The following is a 26212-nucleotide window of genomic DNA, read 5'->3' as shown; positions in this document are numbered from 1 at the left end:
GGGGCGGGGTGAAGGTCTCATGAACGGGACGCACAGGGCCCCTGCCCCTGCGCTGTGTGTGGGCTCAGCGAGGAGGTGCCGGCCAGGACCCAAGGGAACAGGAGAGTCCTCACCCCACACGGCCGCGCTGGTGCCTTGGTCTCGGGCTTCCAGCCACCAGGACCGTGAGACATGAATTTCTGTTGTGTATAAGCCACCTGGTCGGTGGTGTTTGGTTTCAGTGGCCCTAAAGGACTGAGCCACTGCCCAGCATACAAGAAGTCTCTCCACTCTGGATGGACGTCTGGGGTCCAGGCCTGTCCTGGGGGATCCCCCGGAGATCCAGGTCAGCCTTGGTGAAGAGGAGGCCTGAGCCGCTGTTGGAAACTCTCGGGAAGAAGCTTTGGGAGCCCAGGAGCCAGGAAACCACCTTACAGGCCCACTGTTCAGAAAACAATGGCTTTGGGATATTTTATAAAACAGCTTCCCACCTGCTTCAAGGGCTGTTCTGCTGCGCTGTATGGCCCGTAGTGATTTCAGTCAAGAGAGTTCAGATGAATGTTTTTCTCATGGTTACGATCACAGTCTAAAAGAATTGTTTGCATTTCTAAGAGTGACATTATTAAGTGCCAAAAATGGGTTAAAAGTAACAGAATGCCTGGCTCTGAAAACTGAGCGATGGTGTTCATTTGGCCTCAGATTACCCCTTGCCCTCTTGGAGAAATTACACGCGCCTTTGAGCTCCACTCCTCCGCATGGCTGGATGGGGACGTGAGGGACCAGCCGACTGTCCTGTGCAACCCTTTGGGCGTGTGGTGCCCTGACCGGTGGACGCCACGTAGTCATGGCTCTGCCCTCGGCTCCAGGGCCCGGGGAGAAAGGCGAGCAGTGGAGGGAGCACGGGCATCCCCGGGCAGCTCCTGCCACACGTGGACGCGCCTGTGTGCTGAGCGGGCGCCTCTTACGTACCAGTTAGGTCTGCAGAATCATGAGCACGTAGCAGAAGTTCCGTATGCTCAGATGTGACACGTGTGATGTAAGGAAGTTCCTTGAGCAGTTACCTTTTAAGAAGCTGAGACCCCAGCAGGAGGACTGCCGAGGCCGGGCGCCCGCCCCCCACCCCGGGACGCCCTTGGGGCCGAGGCCACCGCCCCGTCCACCCCTCCCCGTCAGCCGGCGGCGCTGCAGCCTCGCCTCTCGCTCCTGTGTTGTTTGAGCATGAGGGGCGCGTGGAAGGCCCAGGGACTCCCCTCTGCCCTGAGAGCTTCTCTGCGAGAACCAGCTCCTGGGACGAGGCCGGTAGGGGCAGATGTGTGATGAAGGGCCCACGGCTCTTCCAGCTCCTCCCTTCAAACCTCAGCCTGCCCCCAACCCAGCTCCCAGTTAGGCCACACCTCGGTGATTAAAAAAATGAAAGGAGGAAAGAATGAGAGGCGGCAGAAGTGTAAGCAGACGGAGTGTCGTCTACCCTCCGCGTCGGCCGCGGTGCCCTTGTGCTGAGGGGCAGAGGGCACCTGGGGCTTGGACTCCGGTGGCAGGTCGGTCTCTCTGGGGCGACTGTGCGCCCTCGTCGGCACGGTTCCAGCTGGAAGGAGAGGAAACCGGGAAAAAGGAGGGTCTCCTCCTGCTTCGCCTTCACACAGTGTTCCCGAAACAGCAGAGCTTCCAGAGCAGAGGGACGCTTTACTAAGTTTCCAGCACAGTCTGAGAAGAAGGACCTCGTGGAGGGTGTGGAACAGTTAGTAGCTGGTGGAGAGGAGGGTCGGGACATGTTTCCTGTCCAGGCACAGCCTCTGGCAGCTCTGTCCGTGGAGAGATTGGCGAGCCTGGCTGCATTCGGCGTGCCGGGGCAACAAAGCACACGACACACCAGATTTGCCCTAATCGCGACCTCAACTCTCAGCCTTGGTGATCAAGGATCAGGTCATTCTTTAGTGAGCACTTTAGTTCATCAAAGGCACAGCTGAGATTAGTAGGACAAACACAAAGTAAACAGTAAGACACCTTACTGTTCATTCTGTACATCTCTGTAGCGTTTGAATTTTTTTCCCAAATAACATGTATTTACTCTTTTTCCCTTCTGTCAGTACGATTATGTGGTGGAGTGACATTTCTGACTTCCTTTTTGTACTTATCTGCGTATATGTGAACTTAATACATGTGCATAATAAAATTGGGACTGCACACCTATTAGAACAGCTAAAGTAAGTAATGATGACGCCGAATGCTGGTGATGGTGTGGAGGAATTGAATCTCATGCTTTGCTGGTGGGCATGTGCAGCGGTGCAACCACTCTAGAATAAACAGCTTGGCAGCTCTCAAAGAACTAAACGCACCCTTCTCGCCCTGGAGCGCTTATCCCAGAGAAATTAAACCTTATATTCACCCAGAAACTTACCCACAGCTGGATTCACAGCAGCCCCACACCGGAAGCTGCTGAAGTGTCCTCCAGTGGGTGATGGTTAAACAAGCTGTGGTGTGTGCACACCACAGAGTACTTACTACTCAGCAGTGAAAAGAACAGGCAATCCACATATGTGGCAACTTGGTGGGTTTCCCGGGCATTGGCTGAGTGGAAAAGGCCAGTCTCAGTTGGTCACAGGCTGTGTGATTCCCTCGATGCAACTGTCTCAGTCAGCTCGGGTTGCTGTAACAAAAATGCCCTAGCTGCATGGCTTAAGGAAGGGTTTGTTTCTCGAGGTTCCAGGGCCTGGGAAACTCAAGATCAAGGCTCCAGCGGATCCTGTCTGCTGAGGGCCCACGTCCTGGCTGGTGGGCGGCTGTCTCTAGCTGTCTTCTCGCCTGGGTGTCTCTGACCCCATCCTGGGGGATTAACGCCCCTCCCTCATGACCTCATTCGACCCTGCTGACACCCCACAGGGCCATCTCCAGATCCCGTTGCCTTGGGATTAGGCTGTCAGTATGAATTCTGGGGACACAGAAATTCCGTCCACAGCAAAAACATTCTCTAAGTTACAGTTACGTGGATGGAAAACAGACTAGTGTGTTGCTGGAGGGTGGGTGTGACCATCAGAGGGGACGTGAGAGAGGTCTTTGTGGGGATGGAAAAGCCCCAGGTCTGGATGGGGGTGGCGGTTACACGAATCTACAAGGTGTGACGAGGTGACACAGACCTGTACACACATCGCGCTGGCGTCAGAGTCCTGGTTTTGATTGTACGTAAGATGTAGTCACTGGGAAGCTGTGTGAAGGGTACAAAGGTCTTCTCTGTACAATCTTTGTAACTTCCTGTGACTATAATTATGTCAAAATAAAAAGTTTAAAGTGTGATTGCAGGTCCTTCACATTAATTCCTTGCTGGATGAGAGACTTCATTGCGTCGTGTGTTCAGGAACCATCAGCTTCTCCACAGTCCTGTTTTCCTGTCTAGTAGAGATGGGACTAGTCGTTATGGGGGGAATGAGATAATTGGTTACGTTTTCAGATGTGCCAACAGCAGCTGACTGTCATGGTTTCCCAGAGCAGGTAGATGGGTGATTAGCCCCTTTCCCTCACCAACAAGTATCTGTCACGCATCTTTGTGTCTGTGTGTGTCAGTGTATCTGTGTGTGTCTTGTGTGTCAGTGTGTGTCTGCGTGTCTGTGTGTCAGTGTGTGTCTGTCTGTGTGTGTCTGAGTGTGTGTGTGTCTGTGTGTCTCTCCACACCAGCTGTCTCCTTCCCTCTCTATTCCACACGGTCACTGTAAACAAACATTTTTTAACCATGAGGCTGTTTCTTTCCTGTTTAAAGATGGCGAGCCTCTTGCTCCATCCCCTGCAGGCTCTGGGCTGGGACCATTCTGACCTGTACCCTGAGATCCTTAGGGTTCAGAGTGAGGAGAGCATGTCTCATTTTCTGCCTCTAGCCCCATTTTGTATGCACTACCCAGCCTTTCTAGATAACCTGTTTTGCTCCCCAGTAATTACGTGTAACCGTTTTCCCACAGAGAGTTAGCATCTCGTCTGTGGGATCAGACCACCTGGGTTTAAATCTCGACTCCACCACCTACTTACTGGTTATCCAGCCTCTTTGTGCCCCGGTTTCCCCACCTGTACCTCCTGGGAACACGGCAGTGAGCACCTAGGAACGCTGTTTACAGTTCTAGCCGTCATGCTGCCGACGTCTCAGACGCATTTTGTCTGTTTGCTGATGATTTCATGGCCCTTCTGTCTCTCGTGTGACCTGCTCTGTCAGTCAGTGTGCCTTTCACCTGCTCCCTAGGTTTTCTTTTTTTCTTTTTGATTGATTAGAGCCCTAAATATTTTTTTTGAAAAAAAAAAAACCCACTAAATATAATTTCAGCATCTTATATAACCATGTAGGTTTAAATTTTTTTTAATTTTTAAAAAATTATTTTCTTGACGTTTTAAAATTGAAGTTTAGTTGTACAATATTGTTTAAGTTACAGGTGTACAAGATAGTGAGTCGCCATTTTTAAAGGTTATGCTCCATTTATAGTTATTAGAAGATACTGGCTGTATTCCCTGTGCTGTGCGGTATAGCCTTGTAGCTTTTTCGTTTTATACGTAGTAGTCTGTGTCTCTTAACCCCCTGCCCCCGCCTCCCCTCCCCCCTTCCCTCTCCCCACTGGAAACCACTAGTCTGTTCTCTGCATCTGTGAGTCTGCTTGCTTTTCGTTGTGTTCACTAGTCTGTCGTATTTGTTAGATTCCCACCTGTTCCCCTTGGTCTGGTGGGAGGCACAAGGGTGCCAGGAGGTCGGTTTGGAGAGATTGGGCCCCTTTCACTGCCCCAGGACACGTGTCCTCATCACTTCACTGCCCACCCTGGTGCACTGGAGCCGACGGTGGTGTGCAAGGAGCACCGCGAGCCTGCAGCGCATCCTTTATCCTTTATCTTCTATCCATGATAAAGACCCAGAGGGACTGGCTGCCTTGGTTACAGGCTCAGCTGGGGCCAAACGGAAGGAGTTGTAACTGGACGCCGGCTCTTCCCCTGCTGAGCCTGGGACTGAGCTGTCACTGCGCCAGAGTCACAGAGCAGGGTTCATGCCTGCACCCCCTGCACAGCTGTTCCCTCCCCCCTGAGGGCGGCCGGGCTGCCACACAGCTGGTCCCGTGTGTGCGGGGAAAGTTCCTGGAGCTTCCAGACGCTCAGCGAATCCACACCGTCTCGGGCACAACTGCCTTGCCCGGAGCTCTTAATGTGAAAGGGCCGGTGCAACCCTGGAGCCGCTGACGTGTGGGAGCGGAGAGGGGAGTGACCGGGACGCCGCCTGGGTGTCCGTGCCTCCGTCCTGACCCGTCCAGTCCCCCGTTCCGCTCCGCGATGGCACTCCCGGGCCCGCGCCCCGCTGCCATCCCGGAGGGCGAGGAGGTACCCCCGGCGGCCTGTAACGGGGAACACCGGGCGCCCTGCGGCCAGGATGAGAGGGCCGTGTCCAGGCTGCAGCGCAGGCACAGCGACGTCAGGGTCTACAAGGAGTTTTGTGACTTCTACATCAAATCGTGAGTGCCCCTCCCAGCCCTCTCCTGGGGCTCGGGTTCCCTGCCTTGGGCTTTGACATCACCCCACCTTCAGTGGGGCCTTCCGGGGTGGAGCGGGCGTCCAGGATGAAATGCAGAAACGGAGGAGGAGAGCGCTGCCTTCTCGCTGCCCGTGCAGCGCTGAGGTCTCCCTGTTGGGAGCTGGGGGTGCCTGGGGCCTCCAGGGACTCATTAGCCAGAAGGAGCATTTAACGGCCTGATTCTCTGTTTCCACCCATCCTTTCCCTGCGCTTTTGCAACAGATGTTGCTTCTCTTTACAACTCCTGAGGAGCTCTGTTTAAGACTAATTGGGCAATTATAATTACACTGTAACCAAAATACTTCATAAACTGTCACGACGCTTTTAGGGTTTACATTTCTGCACTTTAATGCTCGAGGTTTTGCTTTGCACGCTTTGATAAACGAGGCACTTGAACAAGGGAAAGCTCGAGGAAGTCAGGTTTTCTGTGTGCAGCTGATGTGTGGAAGCAGGTCGGCCAAAGCAATTCTGACCAGACAGTTACGAAGGCTTTTCTGTTCCCCAAGGTTTACGTTTCCCGACGTGGAAATCCTTTTTTGAAAAATTAGCCTATTAATTATAACTAACCAAGTGACAGCTCTATCATCCCTGACTTTTAATAAGTAGCTTGTATCATCTGTGTTAACTGTGACAGTCACTGTGGAAAGAATGTGTGTGTCAGTTTTCCATCCATGGGATGTTGGCCATCGGGGACACTGTGCCTGCAGGGTCGGGGGTGTATGGGAACTCTCCGTATCTTCCGCTCAGTTTTGCTGTAAACCTAAAACTGCGCTAAATACAGCCCATTAAAAAAATACACAGTGCCAGAGGGTCAGAGACAAGAGAGAAAGGGAAATAGTGTGAACAGTTGAGTAGGTGGGTGAGACTATTGGTTGGTTGGTTGTTTTCCTGGAAGTTTCCTCTAATGTTCTGTTTCTTTTCCTGCTTGTTATTAAAATGAGTACTTCTTCAAAAATACATATTACTTTATCTCTAAAACTACTTTATTTTTCCTGTGTGTGGGGAAAGGTTGTTTGTATAATGTGTCTATTTTCTAACTCTTTGAGTATTTGAACTTGAATGTAAATGGTCTATAGTGTAATGAGTATAAATAGGTCATTGATAAACATTTTGATCTTGGGACCCGTTTACATTCTTAAAGCAACATTGAGGTCTCCAAATAGCTTTTGTTTTATCAGCATTTACTGTATTAGAAAATAAAACTGAGAAAAATTTAAGTATTTACTAGTTCATTTAAAATAACAATAAGCTCATCGCACATTAATAATATTAATACATATTAATATTCATTACGTTTTTATGAAAATTGTTTCCAAAATGAGAAAACTTGGGGGGAAGAGTGGCATTGTATTACATTTTTGCAAATCTCATTAATGTCTGTCTTGGTAAAACTGTTTCACCTGCATTCATCCTTCTGCAATATGTTGTTTCACATGAAGTTTATAAAGAAAATGTGGCCTCCCACAGAGATGTGGGAAAAGGGAGGACATTTCCACCCGGCGAGGGTCACTGATCTAGGAAATCATGAGTCAGGATGTTCCAGGATTTCTTCTTTTGTAGGTCTCCTGGGGTTCTACTAAAATCATTGAGAATTTGGTGACTCTTCTGAGAAAGTTTTAAAGTCATAATAATGCTTCCTATGTGAGTAGCATCTTCTGGTTTCCAAAGTGGTTTTATATGCTTTTTCTTATTTTGTCCTCAAAATGGTCCTAGGCCCATGGGGGCAGCTGTGGGCTGAGCACACCTCGTCGACGGATGCCTGTGGATGCTGGCCCCCACTTTGGAGAAGGGGGCAACAAGCCTTTCCAGAGCTTTGATAAAACTACCGCTGTTCGTCTGGCTTATGGCAAAGCCAGGTGACGAAGGGAATTGATGGGCTTTTCTCCCTGATCCCAGTAACTCTGCAGTGACAAGTAGAAAAGTTAATTGAGCATGAGATTCAGGTCAGGTTTGCCACAAGCAGTGGGGCTGCCTCCCTTCCTTCCTCTTCTGGTGGCTTTGATTGAGTTTTGCTTGGTGTGGGGTTGTGAACAGGCGCTTCTGGTGGAGTGTGAATACCACAGGGCAGGATACTGCTGGGTGAGAGCTTTGGAGGAAGAGGGCGGGGTTGTCTTCCGCTGGGGTAGAGGGGGGTGGAGCGTGCGCCGCTCCAACCTTGCTAAGGAAGCAGCGAGATGTAGGCTGTGATGGGACGGGGCAGCCCGTCTGCCTGTGGGTTGGACCCCCGCCCACCTGCCGCCTGGGGGGCTGGGAAGGTTCGTCGGCGATGACTTCCCCAGGTGGGCTGACAGGGTGTCTGGGTGGACAGAAGCTGCCCCGGGGCCAGCCACAGAGCAGAGCGTGCGCTCTGAGTGGGGTCTGGATATCTGAAAATAAACTTGCAAACCAGGAAGCTGGCTGGGCCAGTGCCTGCTCTGCCTGGGGACCTTCCCACCTGGAGGCCGTTCCTTTATGTGAGATTCAGAGTAAGCAGTGGTCTGGTCACGGGCTTGACTGTATACTTTTCCTCCAGGCTGCACAGGGTTGGGTGGGACGTGGGCCTTTACTGGAAGCACCCGCGTGTGCTGGGGTCCAGGGGGACCCCGGCCCGGACTCACCAGCCGGGGTCTCGTAGAGGATCCTCTCACGTCCTCTCGAGCATTTGACCTGATGCCATCATCTGGTTGTGACTCGTGGGCGGGGGACCTGGATTCTGGGCCTGTGTCTCCTGCGAGCTGGACAGCTTTGCAAGGTTGGGCTCGTTGGTCTCTGGACCTGCACGTCACCATCTGTAAAATGATCTTCAGAGTGGACAATTCTGTGCTTTTAAGATACATTTTGTAATATTAGTGTTCAACGTTTGTCTTCCCAGTTGGATTATAGGGCTAAGGCGTTTGGCGGGTTGTAGAGCCATTGAAGCTGCGTTCGGCAGGCCCTCACGGCGGGTGCGAGGGGGCCTGCGTCTGGCCGGGCCTTCAGCGCGTCCGGACCCACGTGAGGGGGACTTAATGAGGCCACTGGCCAGGCTGTCGGCTCAGCCCTGAGGCGGCTCTCGGTGCCCCCTGCATCCCTGCCTCCTGGAAGGCGGCGTGCGTGCGGCGTGGGCATTTGGCAGGGGACTCAGGAATGTCGGCGAACCAGAGGGTCTGCACCCCGGACGCCGGGTGGGGTTGAGACCTTGGGTCACAAGCGGGAAAGTGGGCTTTATGGACAAGATACGATTGTTGTGGCCTCAGACTGAGCTCCCGGGAAGGGCCGCCGTCCGTGACCTATGTCCCTTGTGTGTTGCAGCAACATGGCCAATGCCCTGGCCAACGCCAGCTGTGAGCGCTGCCGGGGAGGCTTCGCGCCCGCCGAGAAGATCGTCAATAGCAACGGCGAACTGTACCACGAGCAGTGCTTCGTGTGCGCCCAGTGCTTCCAGCAGTTCCCCGAGGGCCTCTTCTATGAGGTGGGTACTGGCGGGCGGGCGGCGTGCGCGAGGGCAGGGGTGGCCCTGGGCAGTGACGCTGGCGGGTGTCTGGGGCTCGCCCGCCGGCCCTTCAGGTGCCCCCCGCCCCGCCCCAGCACGGCCCGCTTCCTCTTGCCCCACAACTCCCAGCACCTGTGTCCTAAAGGGGCTCTTGTTTGGGGAGGAAGGGGGCACCCCCTCCGTATCCAGCTCTTCTCTGTGTCTCCTCTTCTTCCCCAACACTTGTTCTCCCTGATTCTGTGGTGTCACCACGTGGCCCGCGCTCACTTGTGTTCATTCTGACCAGTCCTGGAACCCCCTTCTCACGTCTGCTTTGGGGGTGCTGGTCTAGGGATGACCCCGAACTGTGAGCGAGGACGACAGTGTGTGTGTGTGTGTGTGTGTGTGTGTGTGTGTGTGTGCGCGCGCGCGCGCGCACATGTGTGATCACCTCCTTACGCGTTTGCATGTGTCTCTCTATGTGATGATACGTATACATAGAGTTATGGGATGCCCAGAGATGGCCACTGTTTGATTTCTCCTTCTACCAAGCAGATTTTAAACTTTTTCTGTGTTACAGGCCATTCCTGAGGAAGGAACGGTGGTTTTTAAAGGTCATTAGTAAGTCAGTTGTTGGCCAACTCGACAGCATTTTCCCATAGAAACAGTGCCCCTGGGAGGGAAGCTCCCGGCCAGCCTGCGGCGCAGCGTGTCGAGACACAGCTCAGGGAACACCGTGTTATTCACTCAAACGCATTTTTCCAGCTCCTGCTGTGTCCCAGAAACACACGTTCCCTACGACAGAAACCTGTGCAATGGGAACGAGAATCTCTCTTTCCGTGAAGGGCAATGGCTTTCGGGCTGGGAACGGCAGGGGACAGTTTGGGGGGCTGAGCGGAAGAGGGGACCCAGTGACCCACAGCCGGAGGGTGGGGCTGCCCTGGGTGCTGAAGAGGGTGAGGGGAGCAGGGGGAGGGGGGTGGGGCGGCGGCTGAGGTCTCATGAGGCTCTCTGGCCCCTAAGCCGGAGCAGGGAGGTCAGACCCAGGGCACACTTACGGGGCTCCAGGGAGCCGGCCCCCGAGCAGACGTTGGTCTCCACACCCCGGAAAGCCTTTTCTTCCTTGAGGCCCAGAGAGGCTGAAATGCGCTTGCTGACAGCAGATGAGTGACATAAATGGGATGCGAACCTAGTTTGGTCCCTAATATCCGATACGGTGTTCTTTCCCTGACGTACGCTTTTCCAATCTAAGATCTTTTTATTGAAATGCGTAATTATGACAAAGGCTTAGGAGAGAGATTCCAGGGGAGCAACAGAGAAGAAAGGCAGGCTCTGTTATCTCCATGGTCCGCCGTTCCCTCTCTGTCGCCTTCTCTTTCCCATGCTGTGCGTCTGCTGGCCCTGTCGTGCGGCAGCACCGGGTGATGAGGTGAAGCAAGCGGCGCGCGCAGTGCCGTCGGTTAGCCGGCCCCGGACTCGCTCCAAGCAGGGTCCCCGTCCCCGCACTGCGGGCCCTCTGTGCTGCATGGCCCGTCGCTGTGGGGCGTCCCGTGTGTCGTAGGGTGTTAGAGACGTCCCTGGCCTCCCCTTACATACGCAGTCGTGACAGCTGGAAGTACCTACACACATTGCCGGCTTTCCCCTGGGGAGCACAGCCACCCTCGGCCGCGACCTGCTGCACTAACACCTCTTCCCGTAGGTAATGAACTTCCCTGTGCTGGCCGCAGGTTGGTTCTAAATGGCTCGTTCCCCAGGCCGTGTACGCAGAGCCCTGCACAGAACAAGACCTCCCTGTGGTCCGTCTCTAAGAATCTGACTGCAGTCACGGTGAATTCTTGTGCCATAAAATGTATTTAGAAGGTACTTCTAGAAAGAACTCACTTAAGAAAGACCCTAAAGAAAGCATACACCTTCTTGTGTAAATTGGCACAGGGAGATAAGTACAGGCAGACCTCAGATAGTGTGGGTTTGGGTGCAGACCACCCAACAAAGCGAGTACGGCAATAAAGCGAGTCGCACGAATCTTTTGGTTTCCCAGAACATAGAAAAGTTATATTCACACTATATGTAGTCTATTAAGTTGCAGTGGCGTAATGGCTGAAAAACAACATACACACCTTAATTTAAACTAATGCTGTCGGAAAAATGGCGCCGGCAGGCTCGCGGGAAGCAGGGTTGCCACAAACCTTCAGTGTGTAGAAAATACTATCTGCGAAGTACAATAAAATGAGATGTGCTTGTACGCATCCTTGGGCAGCTCATCACTCAGCTGTAATGAAAATACCGTCGTCATTTACCAGAAGCCAAGACATACTTTCTGTGTAGTAACTAGAACCGGCTCCCCAAACTGAAATTCAGTTTTCTCTTTTAAAAGATTCTACTTCTACATTTTAATTTTAAATAACTTTTAATTACTAATGATTATGAAAGTTATCCATCTTTTTTTAAAATATAAATTTATTTATTTATTTATTTTGGCTGCGTTGGGTCTTTGTTGCTGCACACGGGCTTTCTCTAGTTGCGGCTAGCGGGGGCTACTCTTCGTTGCAGTGCGCGGGCTTCTCATTACGGTGGCTTCTCTTGTTGCGGAGCACAGGCTCTAGGCACGTGGGCTTCAGTACTTGTGGCTCGAGGGCTCTAGAGCGCAGCCTCAGTAGTTGTGGCGCACAGGCTTAGTTGCTCCGCGGCACGTGGGATCTTCCTGGACCAGGACTTGAACCTGTGTCCCCAGCATTGGCAGGCGGATTCTTAACCACCGCGCCACCAGGGAAGCCCCCAAAAGTTATCCATCTTTTAACTTTATCCATATCGGAAGACAGTGATCAAATAAGAACAAAACACTGCGTGTGATTCGTGATCCTTACTTTGGTGTTGCGGTTAAATCTTGAGAGGGAAGCCTGTCTTCCTGGGCTGTCGGTGTTGCCCATCATTCTCCAATAACGTGGAGAGGTGTTTGTAAAACGGCCAAGTCGCAGGCAGTTGATGAAATGCCATTTCCAGGGGGAAACACCCATTTGGCCTCCAGGCCCTGACACTGTGTGTGGCCATGACACCACTTCCTAAATCTCATTTTGTGACATCAGGGATTTCCTCCAAAAGGATTATCTTAATTTTTCCCCAAAGGAAATGGTTTGTGAAATAAAGTGCGTTCCAGAGTGACGTGATTCCAGAAAAGTTACCGACAGGATGGAGCGGGGGAGGCCAGGCAGCCTGCCCAGCTCGGCTCAGGACACCTCACCTTTCTCTCTCCTTAGTGTGAATTCCCCCAATGTGACCCCCGCCCCCCCCATCACAAATGCATAACAGGAAAGTCCAATTTGTGGTGAGTGATTTAGTGGGAAGACTTTACAAAGAGGTTACTTCCCTGGTTTCCTCTAATATGGAAGGAATAGTGATTCCTCAGGAAGCTGGACCCTGGGGGCAAGGCTGGTGGGCAGGAAACCTGGGAAGACTTCTCACATCTGCATGTGACTGGAGGTGAGACCGTCAGCACAGTTTCCAATTCTGAGCTTTCTTTAAAGCGGCAGGATTCTTCTTTTCCCCCAAAGAGAATCTTCACGGAACTCCAGACCAAACTTAGAACCATTAAAAGCAGGGCTGTTCTTGGCCAGGGTCCCCTCCCCATCCTGGCGGGTCGCGGGCTTCTTTGGCATTTTGTTAAACGCTGCGAATTTGGAGCATTAATTTTTCTTATTCTACAGACTTGTTCTATGATAAACCAGTTCTGGGTTGTACCTAGAAAGACAGTATTCCTGGAAGTTTGATTCTTCCACCTTGACGCGTTCTGACGTTTCTTCTTTTCACACCCTAGAGTTTTACTTTGGATCAGCCTCCGGCCTTTCTCCTGCGCTCAGAAGTCGAGCCAGAGTGTGTCTGATCATTTCTACGTGCTTAGAAAAGAGGCAGCTCGCTCTAGCAAAAGAAGCTCTCCCTTTTCAGAAGTCTTCATTTGGGGGAGCACACCCCGGGCATGCAGGGGGGGTTGCCATAGGGATGGTTTCAAGGGCCCATTTCTGGACCCTCAGATTCTGGTCTCAGGGACTGTTCATCCTAAAATCGGTTTGCCTGATGATATTTTTGTATTCCCGATAGCGCTTAGTCCTCGCCCTTGACGAAAGGAAGGGATGTGAAATCCTACTCTGACAAATTGCTCTAGGACCCCAATCAGAAGAGATTTGGGGAGGGGTCCCTAAACCCACAGGGCTACCCACCTTTCCCGGCCTTATGTGTTCTCTTGCTAAGGATGCAGCCCAGCTGAGGAGCCGTATCGGGTGTTCTGTATGCAGATAGATGGCAGGTTTGGGAATGTGGGGAGTCGTCGTGACAACGGTCTTTTAGGACTTTGCCCTAATCTCGTCCCCTAATTTCAAAAGGACTCATTGTTTTAAGGCAGAGAGAGGCGTGCAGAGAGGCTGCAGAAGGGCGGGCGTGGTGGGAGCCGAGCAGAGCAGGCGTGCCGCTCACCGGGCCGAGCAGGTCGCGGTCCAGCCGGGCTGCGTCTGCGTCCGTCCACGGCAGGGTCCTTAAGCCCCACCGTGTCCTGCCCGCATGAATCACAGCTTTAAAGACTTATTCCAACCACAACCGGCCCTAAGCTTTTCAGTCTTCTACTAACAAATACAGCGTATATGCCAACTGCTGGCCTCCTTTTGCTTTGTTTTTTTAAGCAATATGTGTCTTTCTCTTTTCATTAAATGCAGAGTCATTGCTGATCATTTCTTTTATTTTTCTCCTTACACTTGATTTTAATGGGTCTCAAAAGTCTGTGACAGATCTTTGATCGAGTTATTTCCATCGAAAATACTGATTTTAAAAACTGATCAATTAAAACTGCCACTCGGGCGTGCACACAAGCCACAAAACGCTATCCTTCTGAAGGCTTTACGACGCCTTGTTACCATTACCCAGCCTTTCACTAGTAAACTTAAGTGGCAAATTGAGACAGTTTGAGTCTCCTTCCTCCACTGAGCAAGACGAGGTGGCAGGTAAAAAGTTGATCATTTCTAAGTACAGTTATTTCTGCATTTTTATACTACGTTTCTTTAAAAACTTACTGCTGAAAGCTCGATATCGGATTTCTATGAATGTACACAATATACGCTCAGTAAAGGAGCACATCTCACTTATAAATAACTTCTGCTTTGGGCTACAGGTTACAATGCACTGCGACGCAATATTGAGTAATAGTGTATAGAGTTAATACCTTCTGTTTGTAACTTTAAAAAATAGACTCATTGGGCTTCCCTGGTGGCGCAGTGGTTGAGAGTCTGCCTGTGGATGCAGGGGACACGGGTTCGAGCCCTGGTCTGGGAGGATCCCACATGCCGCGGAGCGGCTGGGCCCGTGAACCACGGCTACTGAGCCTGCGCGTCTGGAGCCTGTGCTCCGCAACAAGAGAGGCCGAGACAGTGAGAGGCCCGCGCACCGCGATGAAGAGTGCCCCCCCCCCCCGGCCCCGCTCGCTGCAACTAGAGAAAGCCCTCGCACAGAAACGAAGACCCAACACAGCCAAAAATAAATAAATAAATTTATTTAAAAAAAAAAATAGACTCATTAAATGTATCAGAGCTCATTCATTTGAGTTTAAAAATGAAGTAAGACTTTTTCTGGCACAAGATAAATCTGCTTTGCCCGGATGCCAGTTAAGCTGTAGGGGATATGGTCAATAAATTGAATGAGCTAAATCTGCAGCTAATTTCCATAATTGAGGAGATTGAGTTGACAACTGGAACATCATTAAGCATGGATTTTGATAATCAAACAATATGTGATTTTGACAAATAACTTGTAAGGAGCTCAGAGATTCAAAGGAACGCATTATATAATTCCCATGACTTATTTACATGAAAAGGGTACAAGCAACCCCCAAAATAGAAAATAAATCTAGAATTAATGTTGAACCCTGAGTCTTCCAGTGGTCAGTCATCTTCATCCGTGGAAGCATGAAGTAATGGTGAGGGTAAAGAGTGGCCCTGCTCATCTCATTAGGGTTTGCTTCTCATGTAAATAATTAAATAGTGAATAAAATGTAACATTCGTAACATACCTATGTTTTCATCATTTGTATACCAATAATCATTGTAATGACAATGCAGAAGAAGAAGAATGTTAACCTTTAGGGCGTTATGGATTTGGAAAGTAAAACAAATTTTAAAGTTTCACAATACATTTTAATTGCAGAGAAATATGGTAGGATGACCAGTTAAAGACCTTGGTGGAAAAACTATTGTAGCATAAAACTTTTGGGGGGAAATGAAAGGAAAACAGTTCAAGGAGAGAAATGAAGGATAAATTTTCCACCTGTAGGAAAAGGATATTTTTTTAAACGGGTTTTGGCCCCATTTAAAAATGTTTATTTTTTTAAAATATGCTAGCATATTTACTGTTCGTAAGTACGTATTTTCAACGTGGGGGGAGGTTTGTACGTCTGTGCACATTTTCCAGGGGGGTGTCTGTGGGAGGAGCTCACCCTTCTCTGGGGGCAGAGGATCAGTTCTGGCCTCAGCGGGTATTTCCTGTGCCCACACTAGGTGCCAGGAAGGTACCAAAGTGTGTCTGCCTTTACATATCTCAGGAGGATTACAGATTCTGGGCAGAGCTCTAGTCCAGAAACCTCTTTCCTACAGTCTCCGCAGAAAAATTCCATTCATCCCGGGATTGTTTTCTATTTACAAGTCGCTGGTACTTTCTGTTTCAGTTTGAAGGAAGGAAGTACTGTGAACATGACTTTCAGATGCTCTTTGCTCCCTGCTGTCACCAGTGTGGTAAGTTCCACTGCCCAATGCACGGTGAAAAGTAAGTTTCCTTCAGAACGACCTCATAGCACGTGCTCATAGGAAGGAAAGCGTGCAGGTGCGGTGTTTTGTCAGCCCTCTTCCCGTCAGTAATGTTAATGACGCTTCTCAGGGCCTGTAGGGTGAACGTAAGCCCAGGACTCACCGGACTTCTGTTCGATGCCCCGTAGGATTCCTTTCTTCCCTGTCAGTGCAGCCCGGGCGGCCTCAGCGGGGACCTTGAGACGCGCAGGAGTGGCCTGCGTGTCACACAGCAGGAGAGACTGGGGGCACCGAGTAGCATGCTGACAAGGTTGAACGAAGGAAGAAATTAAGTACGTGGTACAAGAAAACGTGCAGTGGATTTCTGTTTTCTGTGTCCATGACCAGAAAAACACAAAAAGACCTTCGGGAGAGGGAGAGCCCGGTACCTCCTCTGGAAAAGCAGATTCAGAGATGTGATAGACAGCCTGAAAGTGTGGCAGCTACAGAACCCAAAACAAGGACTCAGATGACATGGAAGCACTTTTCTAACGTAGCGCTTTGTGCGGGAGCCGCACACGTGGGGAAAGGGGCGGCTGAGGGCGGGGAGGCTGCGCTGCAGCCCGTGTGCTCCTCTCCGCAGGGGAATTCATCATCGGCCGAGTGATCAAAGCCATGAACAACAGCTGGCACCCCGAGTGCTTCCGCTGTGACCTCTGCCAGGGGGTCCTGGCAGACATCGGGTTTGTCAAGAGCGCCGGGAGGTAGGAGCAGGGCACCCTGTCACCCGTCGGGCACGGGTGGGCAGAGTGACGCTCTGCGCTCGCGCGTGCTCCCTGGGGCCTCGGACACGGAGTCGGGGCATGGGGCCTGGTGTCTGCGGGAGAGGCTACCACAGGGAGTTTCTCAGCCATCAGTCTGGTCCTCTGGGAGGGATAAATAACTCTCCGTGTGAAACGTCGGGGCTCGGTTCTGCTCTCTTAAGCCCAGCGGTGATGTTTAAAGAAATGGTTTCTTTAATTTCTTTTCATAGATATGGGAATCTTTTTTTTTAATTATTAGGCAGAACCTTAGATCTTAAATTTAAGCTTCTAAAGCCGTTCTGGCTCTGTTTAGACATCTGTGTCGCCCCTGCCATAACCGAGAGAAGGCCCGAGGCCTCGGCAAGTACATCTGCCAGAAGTGCCACGCCATCATCGACGAGCAGCCTCTGATATTCAAGAACGACCCCTACCACCCAGACCACTTCAACTGTGCCAACTGCGGGTACTGCAGTGTCTTCCTTTTCATTGCACAAACGGGGGGAACCAGGGGTCACGCTGATGTGTAGTCTTTCTGTTACTCTGGCACCCAGATCGGTTTCCTTCAACTTTTAATCTGGGAAACGTTCAAACTGTAGAAGAGTCTGGAGACTAATACCTAGAGAGCCGCCATACCCTTCGTTCAGTTTCACCAGGCAACATGTTGCCACATTTGTGTGTGTGCGTGTACACGTGAACATGTACACGTACCTTTAAATAGTCAGCTCGTGTTAGAATATCCCTAAGGATTCCCACAACTGTTTTTCATAACCACGTTCTTCCAGTCCAGGATCCCCCCACAAACAAAAAACTTAAAAAGGTCTTATCTTGGTACGTGCATAACAGGGTGTGACATTAGAGTGTTATCTTAAATTACATTCGTTACTTTTGCTGTATTTACACCTAAAGGGAATTTTTCTTTTTTCCTCAAAAGCTCATGATAAATTGTTAGGCTGTGAGCTTCGGAATCTGCCTTCTAATATAAGAACTTAGTGGAAAAGATACTTTACTGTAGTCGGCGTGACCATCCGTGCTAAGTTACGGTAGGGAGTGGAGAGCTGGGGTGAAGGCTGACAGACAGCTTCTTTTGGGAGTTCAGTTTCTACCTTATCTCGTTCTCTTGCCTGTCCTCCCTCGGTTCATTGTTCATGAGCACTTCTAAAGAATCCTTTAAACCCGATGAAATTCATCTTGATTTGGGGCCATCTCTGTTTATTGACTCAGGAGACTGAAAATAGTAGTGAACGTAAGCATTTGGAGGAGGGCCGGTCTGAGCATTCCGTCTGTGTATTTTCTGTTCACCTAAAACTACGCTTAGCAGCTTGCTAGTGAGCGTCAGTAAGTGGAGCTAGTCTCCAAACTCCTCGGTTATTTTGGGAGGATAACATCGGCGGGTCTGTCCTCACGCCTGGGATACTCCTCCCCAGCGTTTAAGGAAGACGAGGGACTCTGAAGTGACGGCAGACAGGGGACGGTAGCTGTGGCCGGCGCGGTGGTGTGTGGCCGGCTTGTCAGCACCGCACGAGGCGGAGGTTTGGATACGAATCTGAAGCCTGTTCAAGCGTCTTGATCAGACTACTCTGACCACCTCCGGGGGGAGAAAAGCAGCCACAGGGGTCGTTGCGGGTTCTCTTCGGAACCGCGGAGGCACAGGGGCTGCACCGACTGCCTGCCCGCCTCGCCGCGGTGCTGCTCAGCGGGTCCCTTTCTCGTGGGCAGGAAGGAGCTGACCGCCGACGCCCGGGAGCTGAAGGGGGAGCTGTACTGCTTGCCGTGCCACGACAAGATGGGGGTCCCCATCTGTGGCGCCTGCCGCCGGCCCATCGAAGGGCGCGTGGTGAACGCCATGGGCAAGCAGTGGCACGTGGAGGTGAGTTCCCTGCGGAGCGGTGACCGGGGCCCTCGCACGCCCGACGCTCAGGTGCGCTGGCGAGGCTGGGAGATGCTGAGGGGCACATGTGGACCTCGTGGAAGACTAAGAACATAGATTCTACACGGCTCTGTGACCTCCAAGTGGCGAGGCAAGCAGTGCTCTTGCTTCCTAGATCCTTGAGGCAGGAGGTGTCCTGGTCCAGCCCAGAGACGTGTCCCCACGCTCACCTCTGTCCTCACTCTGTGCTGTCGAGTCTAGGCCTCCGGATGCCTGGACGAAGGCCGGATGCTCTACAGGGTCACCTGTGGCCCAAGTGACATAAGCAGCCCAGGGTCTAGGCCTCCGGATGCCTGGACGAAGGCTGGCTGCTCTACAGGGTCACCTGTGGCCCGAGTGACATAAGCAGTCCAGGCTGTCACGGGTCTCCTCTGAGCTGCTTCAGCTTGGGTTTTGCTTCACTGTGTAAATAAAACATGGCGATCCAAGTATGACTAACGCAATTTCTTCCAGCATTTTGTTTGTGCCAAGTGTGAGAAACCGTTTCTCGGACATCGCCATTACGAGAGGAAGGGCCTGGCGTACTGTGAAACCCACTACAACCAGGTAGTGACGGGGCTCGTGGAATACTACGCACACTTGTATGGGCCTGAGCCTCTCAATACTTAAGTACAAGGAGAGCTCTGGGAAAACGTACGTTGGGCTCCAGCGATTGCTTTTTAACGTTTCATTTGGAAAATCATTTCAGGCTCGCAGAAAAGGTTGTAAAATAAAAAAATACAAAGAAAATACCTGTTTTACTCAGGTTTACTACCTGCTTCAGCATGTGTGTGTCCTGCCCTCTCTATGAAGACGACACTTACGTGAATGCACGTTTCCTTATATACAAGTTTATGTACACATATAAACACATGCGTATTTTTTCTGAAGCATTTGATGATGAGTTCCCCATGGTCCTTTACTCCTAAATACTCGAGTGTACATTTCCCAAGAATACGGGAATCTCTTATGTGACCATGGTTACCTGTATTGATGACTTCAATCTGTCCGTTTCAGTTCTGTCACCTGACCCAATAAACTCCTTCTGGCCTTTTTTCCACTCCAGTACCAGACCCAGTGTAGGGTTTTCATGCTCCTTTAGCTTCCTGAAATCCAGAACATTTCCAGAGCCTTTGTTTTTGATCATGATGAAGAGTAAATTCTTTTCATTGTAGGAAGTAAAAACTAGTCAGTGAACTTTTGCTGATTCTCTCTCTAGTAATGGCAAATTCTGGGTTTAGGTAGCCAGCTATTTGTTTTTAAGTTGTACAAAGAACTGAAATTATTTATATTAAGTGTTTGGTGTTCTGATACTTAGTTGTAATTTTTCATTTTCAGCTATTTGGTGATGTTTGTTTCCACTGCAACCGTGTTATAGAAGGTGATGGTAAGTACCTGCAGCGGTTTTAACCTGTAGGGCAGGTTTTGACACAGAAACCCTTGGGTCATGTGAAGATTGAAAAGGGTTGTTTGGACTGCGATCGTTACCGGTTACTTTTCCCAAGTGTTCTCCAGCAGGGAGACGCTAACTCCTGAGAGGTGGGCTGGCTGCTCCTCTATGGTGATGCTGTAGGCCAGCGCCGGAGGGTCGTTACCATAGGAGCGGCCGACCCCAAGGCCTCTTCTCCTTGCAGTCCCTCCTTCCGGAAGCTGCAGGGCGTGTTTCTTGGGAGCATTTAGGAAGGGCCCCCTGCACCCTGGCAGTTATCTCTAGGTGTTTCCAGGGCCCGCCCCCTTGTCCCTGATTGATGTGGACGGGAAGGAAGCAGCTGTGTTTGCCAACAGGCGCAGCAAGTTCTGCCAGAAGCTTCCTGGCGAAGTTGCAAACGTTCCTGCTGCAGCCTCTGAGCAGAGAGCCTAACTCGGCCAGTGCTCTCTGAAACACTGCCCGCGTGCCCTTCACGAAGGGGTGGGTTCGGGAAAGTGATCTCTAGTGCCTTTGGGAATAAATCTTACCCCCGCCCACGGGAGGCAGCTGCCAGGGGAGGGAAGCTCTTGCCCTAGTGCTGGCTTGGAAGACAGGCTCCTGCAGGCCGGTGAGTCAGCGTCTGGACTTTGTTTTAATTACCTGCCGTGCTAGGAAAGCCGGGCGCGCCGTCACAGCTTGGCAGTTGGGGCGGGGCTGGGGGGCGTCGGCGTGAAGATCTGGTACCTGCCGTTTGGATGCCTCACGGGTGAAGAAAACATTAACCACCAACACGGGTTGAAAAGGCAACGGTGGTCTTCCCTAAGGGGAAGCCTACAGTCGTGGGAGACAAATGCAGAGCTGGGGTTGTGTGTTCTGACAACGTGACGAGATAAATTAATGAATAACGTCGACTGAAGGTCAGTTAATGGCCCTGAAACTTTAGTACCGTGTGTGGCTCTTCGGTGAGAAAAGCCCTTGAGGAGGGCAGCCACCCCGGGAGGGGACGGGTGGGTGTGGTGAGTGACGTCCCCCTCCTGTCCCCTAGTGGTCTCCGCCCTCAACAAGGCCTGGTGCGTGCACTGCTTCTCCTGCTCCACCTGCAGCGCCAAGTTAACGCTCAAGTAAGTCTGCCCTCGGCTCCCGCGAGCCCCGCGACGAGCGCTTAGGGGACGCTGTTAACAGAGTTTAAAAAGAATGATCTGATGCCTTATTTCTTCTTTCTGTTCAGGCCTTCTAAGAGCAAAGCTTCTTCCTTTAATTGTTCCCTGTTTTCTCCTGTTCCTTCTCTGTCCTGCGCAAAGGGATAAGTTTGTTGAAATTGATCTAAAACCAGTCTGCAAACACTGTTATGAGAAAATGCCAGAAGAATTTAAGAGGCGACTTGCCAAACGGGAGAGAGAAGCAAAGGATAAGGACAAGCAGAAAAAGAAAAAGCCAGTCTGTTTGTAAACTTTTCTATCCCTCTGTCAGCATTTTCACTGCTTTCTCCTTTGGTTAGTCCTTTAGAATATGTTTTCATTCTGTTTTTGTCTCTTGCGTTTTTCGTTACTTTCGGGCATGTATCTGTAGCCAGGAGAGGTTGAAATAGAAGCATTTGTCCCATGTAGAGCTGGTCCTTCTGCCTAATTATTAAAGTTCCACACCTTGAGAAGGGTTCACACTTAACACTGGCTTGTACTTCACTTTTGTCCCTGAACCTGTAGACTCTCTCAGCTCATTTTTTTAATCACAATATGGTATAGATTTCTTTTTTCTTTTTCCAGTGGATTCAAAGGGAAGAATTCTAATCTCCTAATAGAGACTGGAAAAGTTTCAAAGTATTCTTGTCCGATAATTGCAGCTTTTAAAATCCTGGTTTTTGGTTTCTTTGCCTAGAATAATATAATTTGATCAATTCCAGTGTTGCATGTTCTAAGTTCTGTATTAAACTGAATCCTCTCAGCATGTTTCCTGTCTAAGCAGAGACCCTCTAAGGTACATAATAAGATACGGCATCTCTGGTGTGTGTATATGTGCTTTCATTCACTGCCCACATGCTGCTGGTTATGAACTCATTTTCTTGATGTTTTCAAACTCAATTGTATTCCTGATTTTTATGGGAAATATTTCAATCTTGGAAATTCTCTTAAATTGCTAGCATGATTGTCCCAGTTCCTTCATAGTACCATTGTGTTATGAGCTCTAAAAGTTTTTTTATTGTTTAAAATTAAAGAGGAATTAAAATTCAGATATAAGATTAAAACAACGTAAGGTTTGTTTAGCATTATCTCTGGGAGCAGGGATAATTTATTTCTTTCATCAAAAACATGGCGGTTTTAATAGCTTTTGTTCTAAGAAGACTTTGGGAGAACTTTTAACTCAATGGTACTATTTAAATCAAATTGCTAGTTGAAATGTAACATCATGTGAATAACTGTCAGCATTAGGATCTCTGAAAAACAGTAAAAATAATTCCCATGTGGTGCTTTAAAATAAAAGATTTTTCACTTTAAATGTGTGGTCAGGAATTAACTTTGTCATTAATGTTGTTCTTTAAAATTATATCAGCAGATATAATAATATGTCACAGCTGACAGCATATCACTGGACCTGTCCCAAATTTCACAGAAAATGAGCAAGTTGTAAAATTCTGCATTTGCTCCATTCACAATTAAGGACCCATGATTTCAATGGTGATAAGCGCTCATAACTGTCAGCTGGAGATGTATCACCCATCGCTAGGAGGCCGTCTCAACACCTGTCCACAATTGTTTTACAAGTGAATTGAGAGTGTGTATTGCCCTGGCTTTTTAAAAAGAGTTGAGTTCTCCGTACATATGCCATTCACAGATGTGACCACAGACCACAGGTCACAGATGTGACCACCTGGTCCACTTGTGCCCTTGAAGAGTGATTTAAAGCTTTCTGTCAGACAGCCAACCAAAATAACCTATATATTATGTTAGATTTTTTTCAAGATGCTTGTTAGTGTTGTGGGGATGGGAGGCCAGGAAAGATGAAACCTCACAGCTACATGATATAAAATACTAAGTAAGATGATTTTGCCTTTAGTAAAGAGAGGATCGTTCAAATTACAGAAATACAGTTCTTTGCTTTGAATGACTGTTCTTTAAAGTGCTCTCATGGTACTTTAAAATGTGATTGACTTTAATTATCTGAATTTTATTTACATTATATTCCCTGTATACTTAGCACAGACTAAAATGTATCGATAACATCCATTCTGTATTAGATAGATGTACAAGATCAATTTACAAGGGCAACTTCCTTCAAATGATATTGTGAATATTTTATGTTTACCGTAATGATTAGAATTGAGATTAGAATTATAGTTTTTTGCTAATATGAATATAGATGTAATATGCATAGTGTCTTCATTTACTTCAGTAAAATTACTGCACGTTATTTGTCTGTCTGTATACAAATGTTGACTACATTTCCACTAATTTCTCTTTTTTTTATTATTATTGTTATCTTTAGGAATAAGTTTGTGGAGTTTGACATGAAGCCAGTCTGTAAGAAGTGCTATGAGAAATTTCCATTGGAGCTGAAAAAAAGACTTAAGAAGCTAGCTGAGACCTTAGGAAGGAAATAACTTCATCTTATTTTTTCTCTTCTCTGCAAAGATAAGAGATGACAACATTGCTTGACCTAATACACCCTTCCTTAAAGCTGTATTGCAAGAGTTGAGAGTGAAGAAGACCTATTGAATGATTTTCTTCATCTCCTTTTTCTCATTAAAAAAAGTTTGTGTAATCATATTTAAAACATGGATGAGATCAAAATTTGCCTTTGTTAGTAACCCTTATCAATTTGAAATGGCAACTGTACTTAATAGCAAAAGAAACATGGTTAAGTGTTAAATTTTAATTGAGGTCCAAAAAGTTAAATATAACTTTTAAAAATGAAAGTAAGCAGTCAGCTTTTACGTGACTCAGATAAAAATATAAACACTATTTTACTTCGTATTCAAAAGCAAATTAATTGTAACTGCAGTTTGGGAGGATATAAGAAAGAAAAACAACCAACCAGGAAAAACAGACCTTATGGAGTCTTAGTGCATTTATCAAACTAGCGGCAAATGAACACACACATTACTAAGATAAGAAGCAAGTATATTCAGAACTACGTGATTGGGGGTTTTGTTGTTAGGGTTATAAATGCCTTAATTACTGTGCTTAGTTTTACATTTTGTTCTCCTTGTGAACTTCTTCACACAGTTACTTAACACAGTAGTTATAGCTGATAGTATTCCTTTTTAAATTTTGTGCAAAACAATTTATACTAGGTATCTGAAAATACAGTATACTTTACAATATTGGGGAAATGAAGTATTTTTTAATGTATTACAGCAATTATGCTTCTAAGGTTAAGGTCAAAGATGTAGTCTTAGAATAGGACATGAAATTAAATGTTATGTAGTTTGGAATGTATCACTTTAAAAAAAAGTGAATGTATATGTGTTGCTCTTATTGCCTTTATAACCAGCTAATATCTATGCTTTATACATAAACGAACTTGCCTTGCCTTAGGAAAATACATACATTAATCAGGAATTCTAGCTGTTTAACACCTTACAAGCTAAAAACAAGTGCACTGACTGAGATTTGTAAACTCAAATTCATTTACCACAGCCATGATTATATGTTAAACTTTTTTTCACTTTTTGGGGAAACACATTGAAATTAATTTCTGTAATCTTACTAGAAGAGAAGGATGTTGATGTGTGTTTCAAATTTTTCATTACAAATCTCATAATTAGATTTTATTTCCTATAAGTAGGAGGCATAAATGACACTTTTAAATTGCAAGAGGAATGTTTAGGTATCAATTTTAGGGTAAAAGTGGTGAATTACTTTACTTTGTAAAAAGTTTTATCCTGAAGTTTCTGGACCAGTCTTTCCTGATAAGCTTGTATGCAAAGCAAATTTTGTGAACATTTTTTAAATGTTGCTGCTGCTATGTTATCATGTAAAAGAAAATTGCCAAGGTGGACTTAGGGGGAAATTATTGGTTTTTCCAAAAATTGCTGAAATACTGTTTTACCATTAAAAAAAAAAATCTCAGGATGCTACCAGTCTGCCATTAACATATTTGTATGCATGTATTTTTTAAACATTTGTGCATGCACTTTACAGAGTAAACTGTATTTCAGTTAATTTATAACCAATTGCTTTATTTTTTAGTGTTCTTTTAGAGTTCAAAGAATTATCAGTGATTGAAGATAATCAATATATAGTTCAAGACTGTGCTTAGAAGTCTGAAACTGTCTTTGCATTTGACAGCAAGAATCAGAATCCCTTCAGCGTGCCTTTGTCAGCTAATATATGACCAGCAACAAAAATCTTCAAAGTATTTATTAAATACTATACTGTGGATACAGGCAGAATAGTGCAGGGTTTTCAGTCTGGGGGTCTCGATGCCAAATTCCTAAATGCTCTCCCACCAGAAATTCGGAGCAGAAGGCGCCCATTTGCCTGTGTTTCTAATCACTGGGAAGAGGCATGGGCTGAACTGCTGCTCGGTTCACGTCTCTCCTGTAGCAGAGGTCCCACTGCTCACCCCTCTCATAAAATACGAGTTCGTATTTCCTGCAAGTCTGCCTCATTAAGCCTCCAAGGCTGTGGGGTGTTTTATCCAGACACACACCTTCTCCGCTGTAGGGGACACAGAGCCCTCACTCGTGGGAGGAGGAAGGGCTGAACAGTTGTCAGTGGACAAGAGGATGGACTTGCTTACTTCACGGTGTTTCGCACGGCTTCCTCTGGCCGGAGAGAAACTCAGGCTAGTGAGCGAATCTTGGCTTAAAATCCTACAAGGCCGTTTGAAATAATTAACTGTTTACCGCTTCTAGGTGGTCTTTTTCTTATCAAGCCTAAGATAATTGGGAAAACGTTTGGGTACAAGTCAAACGTTCTTTGGATCATGTTCAAAGCCTTATTAACATTGTAACTGATGGTAGATCATTTTGCCTCATTTATTTGCCAAAATAGCAATTTCTAAATCAAGGAAATTTTGAGGTTGGCTTACAGCATTGTTATTGTATTTCATTTTAGATTGTAAGCTCAGTGGCAGGGACACTATGTCAATAATTGTGTTTTTATATAGCAACCAGTGCAGTATACTCTTGGTGCTTAATAAATGTTCATAATTGTTAAAAATAACTGTTGTGTTTTGCTTAACTTGAATGGCTTTGAGACATGGAACCATGAGAATATAGGACTAGTGCTTAAGAAAGCTGTTTTGGAAACAACCTAAGCGTCCATCGACGGATGAATGAATGAAAAAATGTGGTCTGTATAACAGTGGAATATTATTCAGCCGGAAATAAGACGGGAGTCTTGCCATTTAGGACGACGTGGATAGGACAACTATGCTGAGTGAAATAAGTCAGAGAAGACAAA

General features: G+C 48.0%; 1 protein-coding gene across 9 annotated transcripts in view; it reads left to right on the top strand.

The window, feature by feature from the left end:
- The window catches only part of LIMS1 (LIM zinc finger domain containing 1), a 94325-nt gene extending 68339 nt beyond the window's left edge, over positions 1-25986 (top strand). For 3 of the 9 annotated variants that reach the window (XM_079940140.1, XM_079940141.1, XM_079940139.1), the window contains exons 2-10: positions 8777-8936; positions 15634-15700; positions 16335-16455; positions 16808-16957; positions 18211-18361; positions 18875-18967; positions 19739-19787; positions 20854-20929; positions 23289-25986. In XM_079940140.1, coding sequence (XP_079796266.1) covers positions 8777-8936; positions 15634-15700; positions 16335-16455; positions 16808-16957; positions 18211-18361; positions 18875-18967; positions 19739-19787; positions 20854-20929; positions 23289-23403 — 982 coding nt within the window. In that variant the 3' untranslated portion in view covers positions 23404-25986. Of the gene's footprint in view, positions 1-4965; positions 5448-7671; positions 7786-8070; positions 8238-8776; positions 8937-15633; positions 15701-16334; positions 16456-16807; positions 16958-18210; positions 18362-18874; positions 18968-19738; positions 19788-20853; positions 20930-21109; positions 23260-23288 lie in introns of those variants that run through there. The other 6 variants (XM_079940146.1, XM_079940144.1, XM_079940145.1 and 3 more) reach the window with 5 other exon arrangements.
- Positions 25987-26212: the final 226 nt, after the last annotated feature.

This window comes from Stenella coeruleoalba (genome assembly GCF_951394435.1).
Source record: "Stenella coeruleoalba genome assembly, chromosome: 13".
Lineage (NCBI taxonomy): Eukaryota > Metazoa > Chordata > Mammalia > Artiodactyla > Delphinidae > Stenella > Stenella coeruleoalba.
The sequence above is the reverse complement of the archived record's forward strand: the minus strand, read 5'-3'. Positions and strand labels throughout refer to the sequence as shown.